Genomic DNA, 17,298 nt, shown 5'->3' on the forward strand with positions numbered 1-17,298 from the left:
TGTCTCGATCGTCGCAGCAAGGCGAACAAACGTCCAACGGATAAATGTTGTTGCCTGGATAAGAGACTTCGATTCGCTTGCATTTGTGCAAATGTAAATAAAAATTGTTACTTTTGTGCCTCCGTTGTTATTGTTATTTTTTTATGACTTCTCTCTGCTTCTTCCACGCATTGTAAAAATATCAAAGCCTGTAAATAAAATGGTACGTGTATATATTATTTTTTTTTTTTTAGTCGTTCGTTTTACACGGAACATTTCCCTCCGACGAAATCGAAAAAATTGTGATACCAATCGTGTCGAGGCTGTATTTTGGTAACGCAGATTGTATCAGCTGTAATCGGACTGTTCGGGAGTGTAAATTAAAAGATGAGCGTCCAATCTGGTAATTAAGCGATGCTCGATCCCCTGGGCTAATTTGCATATGGGCGTTCGATGAGTTAAGTACGAGGTAAGGTTCAACGAAAAGAGGGTCAGTCGGTCATTTGAACCCTAATTGTAAACCGCCTCTCAAGCATTTGGCGTATAACGAAATATACCATGTGTACGAATAATTGGAGTGGACGTCACGTTACAGACTTAGTACAAACGGACCGGACGAGGCTGACGAAATTTTTACCCTTCTTTTCGTTAGCAGCGTGCGATTATTAAGAATATAATTGCGGCTTGTACGTCGCGTGTCGGTTCGTGCCGAATAATTGATATTAATTAATACTCGCGAATTATACGTATGACCAGCAAAGATCCAGGGCAAAGATGCGAAATGTTGCGTCAGTTCTGCAATGATCCCTGATAAATTGCAACGAATGTTATAAAATAATGAAAAATTTATAGTAACCATCGCAATGCTTAACGATATTATCACTCGAATACGATATAGTGAAAATAAGAATACTGCAATCCGCGAAGTATTCTCTGACCGATTGTAAGATTGTGTAACGGTTGACAATTGTGAAGCTTTAAACGACGTGGAATCTTTTACGTTGCCTAAAATGTATGACATTTTTATCATTACGATAATCATCACCGTGTAAGTAGCGTAAGTCAAAGTTATTATTACACACTATATACGCGACTCGGTGAAATTATATTGATACTGACGTTAAATATAAGACTCGTGGCTCTAACCGCGAACGTGAAAGGAATCGAATCTGACGAAGAGCTGCTAAACTGGATTGAAACGAGTATGCAGATCGATATTCGCATCAAAGCGGCTCGTTTCAACGAAACATTTCCATTTTAAATGTATACAATTTCATTGCACTGGGTTAACCGATCAGCGTCATAACTTGTGAGCCGAAACATTGACACATTTTGCGTACATTTTTACATTTACATTACGAAAAAAGTTCTCGCGTACCGATATCACGAGTAAATAAAATAAAAAAAACAACTCCAGGAACACCGCGAGGTTAACGTTTGTTAGGAAATCGATGCTATTTACGGAAACGGAGACACACTCCGATATAAGGACGCTCGGTAATCTTAAACAACGGTCATTATATGAACTCTATCTCGTTTCTGGACACGTCCAGTGTCCTTGAACCCGTCAATGCTGGAAAAAATCAGTAGCAATGCGCCAAAAGTGAAACTTCCGATCATTCGGAAGAACGTTGAAAATTAGTTCGATCGGTAAAGAAGATTCGAATATAACGCGCAAATCGGGTCGTACTTAATAATAAAAGTCGTTTTTCAACGTACATTTCATTCGGTATATTAACTCAACGTATTATACATAAACAGAAGTTGAATAACTTTCCAAGAAGTTTTTATACATTTGTATGTTCGTACATTTTAGCCGAACCGATCAGCTGTTGGCGAAGTGCGACGCCATATTGCTCTAATCACGCCTCTACTTGATTAAATCTCCGTAAGTTGCATTCGCCGGATGATAAAATTTCCAAACGCATGTCGGGAAAAACCTGAAACAATAAAGTGAAACAATATCCGGGCACTATGACAAGCCCAATGATCATAATTAAGCATTTCACAAATTAACGTAACGACACCAGCGGTTTGAGTGATGCGCGAAGTGAATGACTGCGCGACATTGCGTTAAACGCGTTAAAAAAAGCAAGAAAAAAAAAACACACATTTAAAAACGATCAATATAAAATTAAGAACAGCAAATGTATCAGAAACAATGTACAGAGTTGAGCATAATAGATAATAAAATAAATACAATGTGTTGAGTAAAAAGTCACGGATATAAAAACAGTTTGATACGTACGATATAAAACGTGTTTAATAAATTAAAACGACGGCAGACGCGTAACAAATACAACAAATATCAGGCTTTGTACGATATTGCAAAAAAAAAAAAAAACAAAAAAACAACAAAATTAATAAGGAAATTGATAGAATAGAGTAGAGAGAGAAAAAGAGAGAGAGAGAGAAGAGCGAGTGTAGCAGTCGCTGAGTGGGGAAGTGACAGAGACTTAGGAGAGGGGCGGGTGGGGGGGGGGGGGGGGGGGGAGTAATATACCGCGTGAACTGACATTACGACTAACCGTGCGAGGAATCGGCGGTGGTGAATTTATATAGTCGGCTACGCGGCAGGAGGCGCCAACACAACAGTGATGACTTCGAAGCTGAGCAGGGAACCGATCAGTGGCTGAATTTCCGGGCAACGAAGGACCGGGAAGGGAAGAAAATCCGGAGGAAGGCTGTGCGTCACGACACGCGTGTCTCTGTGGGGAAAAACGAATCGGTTCGAGATAATTTGCCAGAGCGAATAATCTTACGCATATAACTACAGAGTGTGGAGATTATTTTGTCGAACCGGCGCCGTTGCACGCATCTCGGATTTATAACAAAATCACTCGCGATCTGAAGTCATTGTCCGAGTACCGAAGGAGATAAGGAATATATTAGTCAGACTGGTACGTATGTGTCGTTCATCGGCTACTGTAATATATATCAGCTCTTTGTGCAGCTCATTTCTGAACCAATCACTGGCCGCGTAATTATCTTGTACTATAGTTTGAATTTTCGCGCGCTTATCGGCATCATGCTTTTAGGTTGGTAAGTAAAGCCGCTTACGCCAGACGCGTTTGTTTTTTGTTTCTTAGATAATTTCAGATAATCTGGGATTATTTGTTGTTTCTTTTGTGACAGTTGCAGTTGCATTCAGTCACGGAAATACTCGACTTTAATAATTGGAGCGTGCCGCGTATTATTTGTCGAGGAAAAGGTGAATTTTTACTTTTTAATGATTCATCTTTGTCGTGACAATAATCTCGTGCATAGTTTCCTTTTGGTAATCTTTCACGGAATAATTGTTGCGGAAAATATCTTTCCTATAACTCGTGCGGTTGTACAGTGATAAGAAAATCGTTTAACTACCGAAGTTATGCGCGTGTATGACACGATTTAACCATAATTTTTTGCATTCCATGTATTTGACGTAATACCGGAGTGACGATAAATGACGAATTGTCTTTTAGCGGGATCGAAACTAGGCATTCTTTTACTTGTTCTTATTATCTCCTTATCTCGTCGGCCTTCGATTTATAAATATACCCAAATGCCCGCTCTTATTGATCGAAGAATTTCCAAACCTCCGAAACAAGTATATCGGGATTTTTCCCCAAATCACTTCGTTTTTGTTCGAAAAGTTACACCTAGATCATCGTGTTATTAGTTTTCTTTTGTTTCCAAGGTTTGCCTAAACTTGTATATTTTTTATTCTTTTTTTTTTGTTTTTCAATTCAACCTGCAAGCTCTTCTCAAGTTTAATGATCATAAAAATACAAGCTAATTTAATTAGCCAAGACAGTGAGGAATTTTCATCATCTCCAATCCGATCTCGTGTTTTCTCTTCATATTTCTGCTTCTCTGCAGATGCTGAGCACAGCAGCTTCGGCTATAGTTTGCAAACGCCGCTCAGAGAGTTAGGAATTAAATTTAATCTATTTGTGGACGGATTTAACCCGCGCGGTGTGGTGATCAGACCGCGTCCGAAAACAACAAAGTGCGATAAGCCTTGTGTGAAATAACTTTCTCTGCATTCCGCAAAATCGAGGACATGGCCCTTATAAACCTGCCGAAGGTTTAATGAAAAAAGAAATCCTTGTGTAATCCGAACGGTTAAGTCTAGCCGGTTTTCTAATAGTAGGCTAAACAAAAGGTGGAAAATCCCAACGTGGCTGCGTGTTCACTGAATGTATTTCAATGAGTTACGAACAATTTGTCACGAGATGTTTCCAATTTGACGTAAAACAAAACTTCCCATCAAACTCTCAGCCTGATGCAAGAACTGTCGGACAAACCTTATCCGCAAGCACAATTGAGATAAAGTAGGTAATACACATTTCCAAACAATACAAAGTGTGCATCGTGACTGTATTATCAATCTCACACATGCCGTAAGTTTCACTGACACAGCGATTCGAGAAAGTGTAAACCAGTAATTTGGTCGAAATTACGGTAATCATCTCCGTTTCGGTCAAGCTCTAGAACTAGAGCATAACACAATGTCCTAATTGATCAAATTCTATTTCTAGTCTATTTATATTTGCACGAGACAGGTTTTTCGCTATAAAAAATTGTTGCGTGCACGACAGGCCTTGCTATAAAACCTGTAACTAAGAATTCAATCGGATTCCAGTCTCGATGTTCAATTCAAATAATAAGATACTCTTTCTGTCTCGTTAATCCTTCTTTTTTATTACATGCATTACATGTGTTCCGGCCTATGGATTGGCCCGGAGTTTTATACTTATTATGAACCGTAAAGCAAATATTACTAAAGTCCACGTCTGGGGTTTGAGGCCAGTTTAATTGTCGAAGTGCCATGTTTGATTTTGTCCAGAGTAAAAGGCTGCAGACAGTTGTGTAACATGACTGAATTTCCGTCGAAAAAGCCCGGTCACGAGTTGCTTTTCCAGTAATCTCTTTGTACCCACCGATAAACCGCGTCTTATAATATAATGACGGGATATCTCCGTCTACGTAAGCCAGTTTCAATCAGGAACCTGTTTGGTCCAGTCCCAGTTACCGAAGGTTAGCCGCAAGCCGCGCGAATCTCGAGAATTTGAATTTCGAACGTCGCTATATGAGAATCACGAGCTTGGAAACTGCAGCAGCGATTCTGTTCGCACGAAATTTAACCAACTTTTAGGGTTAGTGCCCCGAATTAATTCCGATTCAGTAGTCTTGGATAGATTAAAATAACTGTCAGGCAAATTAATTGCCGAAATACATGTACGGTATGAATGTTGAGGTTGCGCAAAAAGAAGTGTGTAATATAGATGGAAATAGAACTTAATCAGTCACCAGACTTCAATCATTCTCGAGTAAATTATTTTTATACAATGTTATATCGTTGTGTTTTATTGCAGGTCAAGTTTCGCGACGTGTCAATACAGATTCCCAGACTGATAATTGTGGTCTAAACGAGCTTGTCTGAACGATCAAATGTTGAAACGCGGCCTCAAACCGACATTAAATATTTCAAACAGCCATGCGATTAGCTCGCGATATTTAACGGCACGTGTCGACTGCAGGAATCGCAAATTCGAAATCTGGTACATATTTGCTATAAAATTTGTGGAAACAGAGTAGTATTTGTGTTCAACGACTGATGAAAGAATTTGAAAAATGGCACTGCCGATTGAGTAATACCTAAATTGCGCGGTATTGTAACGTAAATAATGTTACGGTTGTTAAAAATCTTCTGAATTATTACGGAATTTTCTAATTCGGAGTAATTATTGCTATATTGAAGTGTGCTCGGCATATATCATTACACACCGTACCGTTTCTGCAACGGTAAGAACGTGCAGCGTTTGATCTTAAGACCGGAAAGTTGTCAGGTGACCCACTAAAACGATTGGTATATACCTGCAATAGGCGCGTTCTAGACATACATACGATTTACTGCCACCTCGTTCCTCTTTACCTGACTGCTTATCACAATTATGGGAAAAAACAAACTGTCGGACAAGTTGCGGTTACGGCAAATAGAAAGACTCTCTTTATACGTGGTTATTATTTTTTATTTTTTTTTCAAAAATAAATTTGTAGCCCAAGTCCTTGGAGAATGGCACTCATTCTTAATATTGTACATGTACATGCCGACGGTGAACGTTCGCTTGATTCTCATATGCCCGATATATATACCATACTCTAAGTATTCATTTCGCGTATAATAATTTTTAACGGTATGAATAGAAGCGTGAGAAGAATAATCGTGCCAGAGTAACTGTGGAAAGAATGGAAAAATACGGTGGAACATTAATATTTTTTCAGCTGAACGCGTCAAAGACAGATCGAGTATCCATCGCAAGACCAAATATGTACAATGTACATATACTAGAAGGCCGAATGATACATAGTGAACGTGAAGTCTATAACATATTTTTGCATCAATATATTCGCCCAATTTAACCTCTCAAGCCCAGTACCAATAAAAATTATAATAAATGCAATCTGGAGTTGTTCATGGCTATGTGAAAAGATTCAAGAAAAAATGATCAAGTATACTACTACTGTACGAAAATTAAAAAAAAAATCTATCGCGAGCTTTCGAATTCCCATCAATAATTTTCCCGTCAATTAATAAACTTCGTTCAAATATTCGACTGCGTCACGAGTCTCCGGCGAATCAGGAATCACGACAATCACGTGAGGATCTCGCGGGATGGAATTAGAATTTGAACTTCAATTTAAAGGTCGGAACAAACACTGCACACACCTTTCGAGCGTCACACAAGAAAGAAAAACCATGATCAGAAGACGTGACCTTTGGTAAAATATTTCAAAAGTATGAGTATAGGTAACTGAGCAAATAGTACGAGGCTCCATTGGCTGTATTGAAAACTGCAGCTGAGCCACACTATAGCAATAATGACGTTGATCCCAAGCACCCCAGATCAGCTGTTCGTTTAAACTCTGTTCGATTTATCAATTCCGAGTAGCCGAGGGCAGTGACTGCAGTTTCAAGTAGAAATAAACTTCACGATGTGAAGAATTGCTACGTGGCTGTAAACTTTTACTAGAAAGCTGCCGGCCCGGGAATTGTACTCAAAAGCACGTGATAAAGTGACGAATTTGGAAGCTAAATTTACAGTTTTCGAGGCGATCATCAATAGTGAAATAATAGCCAAACCGTTTTTGCCATAATTTTTTCCAGCATAAGGTAGCTGGCGATGATTAGTCAGAGTTAAATATAATTATACGACCGGAATAAAATTGCAAGTGCATCACTTTGGTGGCCATGTTGATTTTATGACAGGGTTCGAATGTGTTTGCTTTCAAACACATTTCAAATATATTTAACTACCGAATCTGTAGCCAATTGTGACAACCAGTGACCAAATCTATTTCTCAAGTTAAATCTGTGAGTTTAAATAATCATTTCGACCCTGAATGTTAAACAATTACCTTCTTATTTCCCAGAATTGATTGTATTGAGCGATTCGATCACAACATGTGTCAGGTTTGAATCACGCTTAGTAATTTAGTATCTGTTAGTATCGTAGTGGGGGCTGCACGAGACGTTGAGTTCCGTGTTTTCAGTACGTATTGTATGTAAATACTACATACAAAATATAAATGACACATACACACAGGATGGTCCATTAAATCTGCATTGAATGAAGAAATCATAAATAATACCACCACGCCGGTGAAATGACTCTATCGTGCAATAAACATCTTATTGGTAAATGTAATCCCAGCTTGAAACGACTCGTTCCTAACCTCTTTTCTCTTTGTCTCGCATCTGTCACTCGACCTGTCAAATCTACGCGCAATCGATTCGCACGTATTTAAACAACATACAAAGTCTTGCCCACCTTGTGTTGAAGTGCCAAAAGTTTTTTTTCAATATTACCGTGTAACCGATCGTTATCACTTACATTCAAACGATAATTATTTTGCCAGTTTATTATGATATGACAGTGACGTTTGTAGGTTATGATTACTCTTAACAATAAAAAAAAAGGATTGATTTTAGACAACCAGTTGTAATATCTTACAAAAAAATCTGTCCTAAATTGATTGTCGACCGGTCATTTTTACATTGATATAAATTTGGCATAACTTTCTCGAATTGTTGAAGCGTATGCAACTTATGCGACCCCATGTAGATATGGAAATAATTGAAAACTAAAACTTTCCATTCACACATGTATTTGAAACAATTAACAGAGTAGATTGCATAATCTCAATCCAATGGACAAGTGAGATCTGTTTTTTCTTTGGTAAAGAAATTCCAACTACTTACAATGATTTGCCTTTTTTTCTTCTCTGCTGTCGATAATATCTGGTAATACAATTGATGCTTGACATCTTCTCTAACGTCATATTAAAATTCAAGTAAAGATGATTAAACCAGAGACACCGATAAAACACTTTAATCATTTCTTTGTTACTTTTTCTGTTACAGGTAATTTGAAAAATGATTATTCAACAGTACACATGGCTTTTTGTGCTCTTAGGTACGTATAGATCAAAGCAAGTAGTTCACTCTTTAAATGTATCTGTAGGAAATTAGTGTTAAAAATATTCCATACTTGTGCTCATCTTGTTTCTTGCTTTCCGCAGCTATCGGACAGTCTTTGGCCGACTTCACTGTGTCAGAGCAAGATTTGACGGTCACCGTCGATGGTCAGAAAACGTTCGATCTCTATTTGAAGCAAGTATATACCCATATTCCGCTCATCACTTATTGTTTATCTGTTATTCTTAACTCTTCGTACTGCCTCCGCATTCTTATCAGCTTTCTAGAGCTGTTAAGTAGGTTACATATTACGATGTATAATATATACCTTGACCTAATTATAATCTCTATAATCCCAGAATGAGAAAATATGCTCAGTACGCGATGTTCACATCCCTTTAAAAGTGTGCAGATTCGAAACTTGTATTTTCACGCTTTCATTCAAATCGTTTTTAACGACTCATTGATTAATGTCGATGAACCGGTTTCATTGACCTCTAACGGCGTCCTCTTATACTTGTATTTGCACAATCATATCTTGCAATATTGTTTCATTCCTCAATGTCGACAGCTAGCTGGAAAAGTCCCAAGAATTTCGACACCTCAAATTACATCGAATGCTTTAAACAAGCACTGCCCTAAATTTTAGGAAGAATTCGTTGACTTAGCAAATTCTCCGTAGTAAAATTAAGACCGTTGCACTAAAGCAATAAGTATGTAAAATCATGCTTGAGAAACAATGAAAATAATGATTAAAACTTTTGAAAAACATAACAGTTGCCTATGAAGTTTTGCTCAAACTAATCATTTCTGCACAACGAAAATTGATTGTCACGACATCTTTACAGCAACTCGTTGTCCGAGGATGTAGAAGTAAGATTTGACATACAGCATTCAGATTTGGTGAAGACAAATCCTGCAAATTTTTCACTCTCCGCTGCAAACACAACCGCACAATGGACTATCACAGTATTTGGTCTAAGTGCGGGCTATTCTACAGTTTCCGCAAATGTTACACCTAGCGATGCCGCATCGTAAGTATAAACAAACCTCTGAAAATTAAATCAGTTTACTCAATCAATTCGAATCGTCAATACTACAGGGAATTACATACTAAAAAATGCAAAATATTTTCATCCAGTCTCTTCGTAGTTGTATCAGTATGTAATTTGCAGATGAATTGAACCTGGTTGAATAAATCTTCCATTCCGGTGATGTAACTCATATTTGTGCTATTTACCATTCGACCTACTCACGTTATCTGGAAAGCTGTCGGAAATATTTCGGTGCGCTCTTATTTTCTGTTTTCATCAAAATAAACGATCAAATAATTGAAGCAGATGATAGTTGTATCGATGTTTATTGTTTATCCATTTCGTGGTGGTGTACACTTCGCTTGATAACCTTCTGAACTTTGTCTGTGATCAAGTACGATGCTTGGTCAGTATTCTTCTGAAATTCGTCCCGTAAAGACGTGTTCCTAAAGAAGGTGAAATAATATTGTGTTTCAAAAGTTAACTGTGCTCGTTCGAAAGTAGTGAATTTGGTATACTCATAAATTATTTGTGAACGTTATTTTCGCGAGTGTACTTTTGAATATCGATAAAAAATCTAAAATGACTATTTACAAAGTTATAATAATACCCGAATCTGAGTATAGATTGGGAAACTTTGACTTCGAGTAAGAAATTGCACAAATAGCCATTCACTGACCAATTTATGTCTCAATTTTTCATTAAAATTATCAATATTAATTTCAGTGTTACCAATGCCTTCGTACGTGTGACTATAGAAAAGTCAGAAACCCTGCGTCACGTGAGTGTCGTAGTTGGTTGGGTGTATTTCTTGGCATGGAGCATCAGTTTTTATCCCCAAATTCACATCAACTACAAACGCAAGAGTGTAGTGGGTTTGAATTTTGATTTCCTATCGTTAAATATCGTCGGTTTTGTAATGTACAGTTTGTTCAACTGCGGACTATATTGGATTCCCGAAATCGAGGTAAATTTCGAAACCAAAATATTAATTCCAGGTCTCCGATTCGATGGCAATATTTTCGCAAACTTAATTAGGTCATTTCATTTTGCAGCAAGAATATTTCAATCGCTATCCCAAGGGTTTAAACCCTGTCAAAGTGAACGATGTCGTATTTGCATTGCACGCCGTGTTTGCAACGACAGTTACGATCCTTCAGTGTTTCATTTACGAGGTTAGTATGTTACTTTATCAAACCAAATTAGTTTGTGGAACTTTGAACTTGGCCTGGTTAAGAAGTCAAGTTTTTTTCCGCTCCACTGATTACAAACAGACGCTGCGAAAGGAATGTGAAGTTTTATTCATTTGGTCAGATGTTTCGCCTATATTTCAGGAAAAATAAACTAACAATTGACTCGTAACGCAGTAGATATTCCACTCTTCATTAGTCGCGTCTACAAAGTAAATTACCACAAAAAAAGCACAGATGATGAATAAATATATAATGAATAAATATGTTTAATAAATATCAAACAGCGATGAAAGTTTTATAATATCGGCATGATGAAACAACAGACGGATACTAATCGCAACTGGAACGAAAATTTATGTAACTTAGTGTAATTTGTTAAATTTCAGAGAGGGACGCAGAGAGTGTCAATAATGGCGCGTGTGATACATGGAATTTTTACAATTTTTATACTAGTCTCAATAATTCTAGCTGGAATAGACACAATCAAGTGGTTAGACTTTTTGTATTACTGCAGCTACGTAAAACTGGCTATTACGCTTATCAAATACGTACCACAGGCGTTTTATAATTACAAAAGAAAATCAACAATAGGATGGAGTATCGGAAATATATTCTTGGATTTCACCGGCGGCATGTTATCAATGCTGCAAATGATACTCGATGCATACAATTATGGTAAAAATGAAAACGAAACTTCGTTATAACAACATTAAATTTACTTTCAATTGAAGGTGTTATTTATAGTCGAAAGAAAATTTTTTCAACTGTCATTGGAATATATTTGATAGTTTGAATTGCCAAGTTTCAAAGTCAAATAAGTCATATTCGTACGCGCTTTATCTGATTTCCCCAAAAGATGATATTCGATATTTTCCGACAGATGACTGGGACAGCATTTTCGGAGATCCAACAAAGTTTGGACTAGGATTTTTCTCCGTTGCTTTTGACATTTTCTTCCTTGTACAACATTACGTATTATACAGGTATGTGAAAGTAGCTAAAATCGGTCCCGATTCTAATAAGGCTTACTATTGATTGGAATATTTATCACGGTGAACATTTATCTGGGAATATGTTCGAAAATATTATGTCAAACAATAGGCAAACTATTGCATGTCAGCTTTTGCTTTACTAACCAGCTTTATTTAACAATTAAACCACGCACACTTCAACATGCACTTTGCACAAATGAGCTTGTTATGCCATTTTCTTTAGTTAGAGATAAGAATTATCCACAGCTTGAGCCAAAAGAAAATGAATGAATAAAATTGACCGTAGGTGTATTTCGGCCAACCATTTATTGTGGCGAACATTCCGTAAGACATTATTTTGCAGGTTTTGACTTTTAAATAAAATTTTCAAACTCAATGTTATTTTTTCAATCGGAGAATAAATTTGGCGGATATTAGGCAAAGGTAAATGTTAAGGCCCGTTACCAAGTATCACTGCAAAGTGATTCGCTGTTAAAACCGCAACTGGGGTAGAGCAAGAGTTTTTACCTTTACAGACACGCCAGTGAAAAGCAGATTGACCTGAATGGACGAGTATAGCCGGCGGTGCAACTTTAGCTTACACGTCACGCCATTTTCACCTTTTATATATATATATTTATTACTTAACGAACTGCATATTGCAGTATAGTTGATTGTGATGTACGTAGATAAATTTTTGGTAGTTACCTTAGAAGAGTATAATAAGATGCTAGAGTTCAAAACTGTTACACTTTTGTATATAAATGTATGTAATATAATGTAAAGAATATTTATGAAATTGAGAATGTTAACTTTTTTCTAGTGAAAAAAAAAAATTAAATTTGTATGCATTTTTATCATCAATGCGAAGTAAGGAGTCAAGTACTCAATTTCTCTTATTATACTCTTTGGTTGTTAGAAATGTAGATATGAGTCTATGTAGTTTTTTTTATGGTATTGAAACAAAACACTGTGTGCATTGATCATTATTATTTTTATATTATTAGGTGGTGCCTAGAGCCCAAATATATACCTACATATATATATATACTTATCCATACATATATATGATAAACATATTTATTATACTCATGTTCCCAAACCGTCTTAATTTTATGTACGTGAATGATTAGAAAATTCTTTTTGTACAATTTCGTCATTCCCTATCGATGCTTCCCAACATCGTGTGTATATTTTTGCCTGTAGAGCATGCTGTGTATAGAAATTTTTTTTTTTTATTTTGTAGCAAAATATCCGCTCATTATCCGTAAGGAAATCCTCTATAAATACCGTCCTACGTACCCTGACAATAAACAAATATAAAAGTGTGACTTTTCACAAAACGTAATTGTTGCAAAAGAAATTGTTGCAGAAGTCGCATTGAATAGAAGAATAGCCTTGGTATAAATACTATTCCATTATATAATATTTGTTACAAGCCTCTCGTCTCTGCATATTTAGCTTTAATGAAAACAGGATATCATATAAAAAAACTTACGACCATCTAAAAAAACTTTGAAATACCCATATCTGAGATACAGATCTACTCCAAAAAAACTGGTGTTGAATTACATCGAAAAAGTTTTGCATCGAATCGATCCAACATCAGAATACGCTTATTTTTATATAATGTCGTAGTTGTTCTTGTGTGTAGATCAAGAATCTTACGTATTATTGAATATAGTATTTGTAAATTTAAAAGAATGCATATCAGACCCATTTTTTCTTTAATATATATAATATATATATATATATAATAAATGTTAAAGAATGAAATATAATTCAATGAATCTATGACCTGCCCATCTGTCTCCATCTTATGTTTGAACGGGCATAGTTTTCATATGACAAAATAAAGTATAAAAACCATTTGTAGAACAAACATCCAATCATTTATGTTTGGCGTCACAGGAGAGTGAGCGATGATTGTCATAATTTCTGTATGATGCAAATGTACGCTAATTGGAAGTTATGTTTATAGATTTGGGTACCTACCACCTGCCCGATCCATCCATAATTATAGTAGACTGTACCCAGAGTGTAGATCGTAGAACACGAGGCGATGTCAGCTACAGTAGCTAGAAATCATAGAATAAGTCTCCACGATGGTAAATTCTGATCGGTCGCATAGTTAGACGCAGTTCGTTATTTCTTAGGAGACAGCAAGACGGTTACTTCAGCTTGCGTGTGATTGGGTCTGATGCGACTATCGCACCGTAGTTCTTCTTGCAAACAGTAAATGGTAAGGCAAATAAAACACTACTTGTTCGATATCGCAGCCTCTTAGGATCGAGGAGTAAAAGCCAAAATCGTGCAACTCCAGTATCTCGGCGTTGATTTCATGTGTTTCAAGCCCGTACCTTATACATGTAATTTACGTACATATTTACTTATGACATTTGTTACACCTATGCATGGCGATTTGCATGCTGCATGAATGTACACTGTATATTGTACAGATGATTGCGATTTTTCATGTTACGCATAAATTCCATCCCAACGACAGATCTGCATTGTTACCGTAACCTGTGTTAGGTACTGTTATCTTTATAAAAATTTCCAAAACTTTAAATAATTGCTAAATTAAATGTAATAAACAAAAAATTCTATGATACTTATTCAAATTAATATTATTATTATTGCTATCAGTATTACTATTAACACTGAATTTCTTATCTGCGGTTGAAAAGGTTTCACAGTAACAAAATGTATAATAAAATGGCAAGTATATATTGAAAGAAGGATTACTTGTGGCTGATGATTATCAGTTGGATAATTCAAATGCCTTCAAAATGGATAAGTAACGATTAGAAAATCTGATCTTAGGTTTGCGCGTACAGTAATTTTGGATTTTTTACAAGTTAATTGCGTTTCATACCGTAACTATCATTTTAACTTACTAATCTTGTTGAAACTAATTCTGTATGAAAAACATTTCTCAACTATCACTGGAAGGGTATCTGGGGTACAATTCACATTTAAAATTTGTCTCTGTGCGCATTTTACAGTCAAATTAGCAGAGACTTTGGTATTTAAAAATAAGACTTATCAGTTTTGCTTTATGAAGAGCACGACGAACGAGGGACCAAGAAATGATTATAAGTAATTTATGAAAGAATTTTAATAGTCTAAACAGATAACTAATATGGTACGTACAATTTTATACCGAACTTTACACGCGTGGGAAAAAGGAGTAGAGTCAGCGGCGGGGGGGGGGATATCTCCCCTAAAATTGATGTGACACTGGCTTGTTTTGACAATTTATGCTGTCATTAGAAGTATTTAATCTTTTCTATTTTTTATTTATCATTGATTTGAAAAGTATTTCATTCGATAATACAACTTTTCTGTTTTATTTTATTCGTTCCTCGGGCCCCATTGAAGTTTGAAATGATATTAAAAATATAAAAGAACAAACTTCATGATAAAACATTAATTTATTTTATAATTGCATATGTATATAGATAGATATCTTAATTTATCTCCGTATATTTGGATACAATTTATGATTATATTGTTATTATTATTTTTTTTTTTTTACAGGGATCGTAATGATTACTTGGAGCTCCCAGAAGACTGCTGTGAAGATCAAAATCAAGAAAATCATCGAGTGGATACCAGCCTAGGTTATCAAGCTGTTGATAAATAAATGCCCTATTTAATTGAATGAAAAGTTATAGATTGTTCATATTTTTAATAAATGACAAAATATTTATTTAATTAAGTTTACCTTAAAAGTACCACTCGTTATTCATTCCTACTTTTAATTCCGAGATCTAGATTCTGATTACAGATTTGTTCGATTTATTATTAAGTTATGTGTTTGCCTAAATATTCGTTAAGTTTGTTATGAATATTTTTTAACTGCAATTTCAAATATAGAACACGGATAGTAGATTACAGTAGCTATAATCGTATATTTTTAAATATTCGTTTAATAAGCAGTATATACGTGCTGCTTTCATGCTTTTTAATCGGTCAGACGGACGGTGATGTTTACAGTAAAACTAAAAGTCAATACAATCCGCAATATCAAGTCGAACAAATGCACCGCCGACACCACAAATTATGTCACTGATCTCAGTGGTTACCGTTATTAAATTGTCAGTAACAATTATACTATTGATTATCCTATTATTTGATATTAACAATAATCAAGAAAAAAAAAAAATGTACACGAAGCTCGATCTACATACTCATGAATAAAACGAACCTCCATAGATTTGAATAATTGGTTGCAAAGATTCAAATTCCCAAAATTCACCCACCTCGATTTATACTCTGCGTTCTGCACCATAACGATTAGTGCAGTTCTTATATATCGCATAGTTTTCGTTAATTAGTGAAACTTTTTGAACCTGTAATTTTTAGTTCTATAGTTTTCTCGCGCTGTTTTCAATATACCCATAGCTTTCTTCCGCTTTTCTATACTTCAATCGATATTTTTCTACAGGTGTGCTACACTCCGCTAAGAGTACGGTCTTTTGCTTCAATAAATTCTAAATGAGCCTCGATATCACTTGGATATTGTATTTTCCTACGTTAGTACAAAACAGTTATATGTACTGTTTATTCTTCATTATTCTGCCCGTAAGATGTTTTCTATATAATGCTACAAATCACGTTTGCACATGCATGTGGGTATAACGTATTGTGATTTTATGACAATAAATTTCGTCAAAAAATACCACAGAACGATCAGCTTAGTCCTGAGAGATTTGAAAGACTACGCACAGGACCTGGAGCGCAGGAACCACGGAGCGCTTGTCCTGGAAGTCGAGTTCCACCAGGTAGCGGACTTGGAGCGCAGAAACTACGGAGCGCTTGTCCTGGAACTCAAGTTTCACAAGGTAGCAGACCCTGAGCACAGAAACTACGGAGTGCTCGTCCCTGAAGTCGAGTTGCACCAGGTAGTGGACCTGGAGCGCTTGTCCTGGAAGACGAATTTCACCAGGTCGCGGACCCTGAGTGCAGAAACTAAGGAGCGCTTGTCGTGGAATTCGAGTTTCACCAGGTAGCGTACCTGGAGCGCTTTTCCTAGAACTCGAGTAGCACAAGGAAGCGGACCAGGAGAGCAGGATCCAGGAGGTAGAGAATGCGGTACTCGAAGTCTGCGGAGCGCGGTTCTCATACGTCCGCTCTACTGCGCGTTTGTTTCCGGACTGAGGAATTCAATTAGCTGATTTTCGTCTATATAGATCGATGATATCAAGAGAAAAAAAATTTTGGGTGACGTCACTTTCTGAACATCCAAACTTTCATTTTGAACTTTAATACTATGTATGCTGTATGATGTATGATGTATGATGAAATGATATGATATATAATGATTTTAGTTTTTACGTTTCAGACAAGAAATACGCACTTTATCTTCCCTACCGATTTCCTACCGCGCAGTAGCGCAAAAAGTAATAACGGCAAATACATTCATCGTCTTCATTGTTTTGAGCGATTAAAATAAGTTTGATTACACCACAACGATTATATTTCAATATTTTCCGTCGTGTGAGCAGCGCTTTGTGTGGAAAATTTCTCAAATGTCCGGTTGAATAATCTAATTGTCAGTCTTCTTGTATAATTACAGCTAATTATACGACATTACGGCTAATTACACTGACCCGTCTCTGATGCGTGCTGGGTATGAATATAGCAAGGCA

At 36.3% G+C, this 17,298-nt stretch overlaps 1 protein-coding gene across 6 annotated transcripts; it reads left to right on the top strand.

The window, feature by feature from the left end:
- The first annotated feature begins 2,567 nt into the window (after positions 1–2,567).
- LOC124180506 (cystinosin homolog) lies at positions 2,568–15,869 on the top strand. Of its 6 annotated transcripts, none has more exons than XM_046566114.1 (9): positions 2,568–2,879; positions 8,390–8,441; positions 8,548–8,638; positions 9,292–9,477; positions 10,204–10,444; positions 10,533–10,652; positions 11,057–11,345; positions 11,551–11,653; positions 15,185–15,869. In XM_046566114.1, exons 2-9 carry the CDS (start codon positions 8,402–8,404, stop codon positions 15,288–15,290), a joined length of 1,176 nt encoding a protein of 391 aa, XP_046422070.1. In that variant the 5' UTR covers positions 2,568–2,879; positions 8,390–8,401; the 3' UTR covers positions 15,291–15,869. The 6 variants fall into 6 exon arrangements, with proteins under 6 accessions (XP_046422070.1, XP_046422076.1, XP_046422074.1 ...); XM_046566120.1 differs by lacking the exon at positions 15,185–15,869 and adding an exon at positions 12,178–12,887; XM_046566118.1 differs by lacking the exon at positions 2,568–2,879 and adding an exon at positions 7,500–7,517.
- The last annotated feature ends 1,429 nt before the right edge of the window (positions 15,870–17,298 follow it).

Source organism: Neodiprion fabricii, chromosome 4 (assembly GCF_021155785.1).
Source record: "Neodiprion fabricii isolate iyNeoFabr1 chromosome 4, iyNeoFabr1.1, whole genome shotgun sequence".
NCBI lineage: Eukaryota > Metazoa > Arthropoda > Insecta > Hymenoptera > Diprionidae > Neodiprion > Neodiprion fabricii.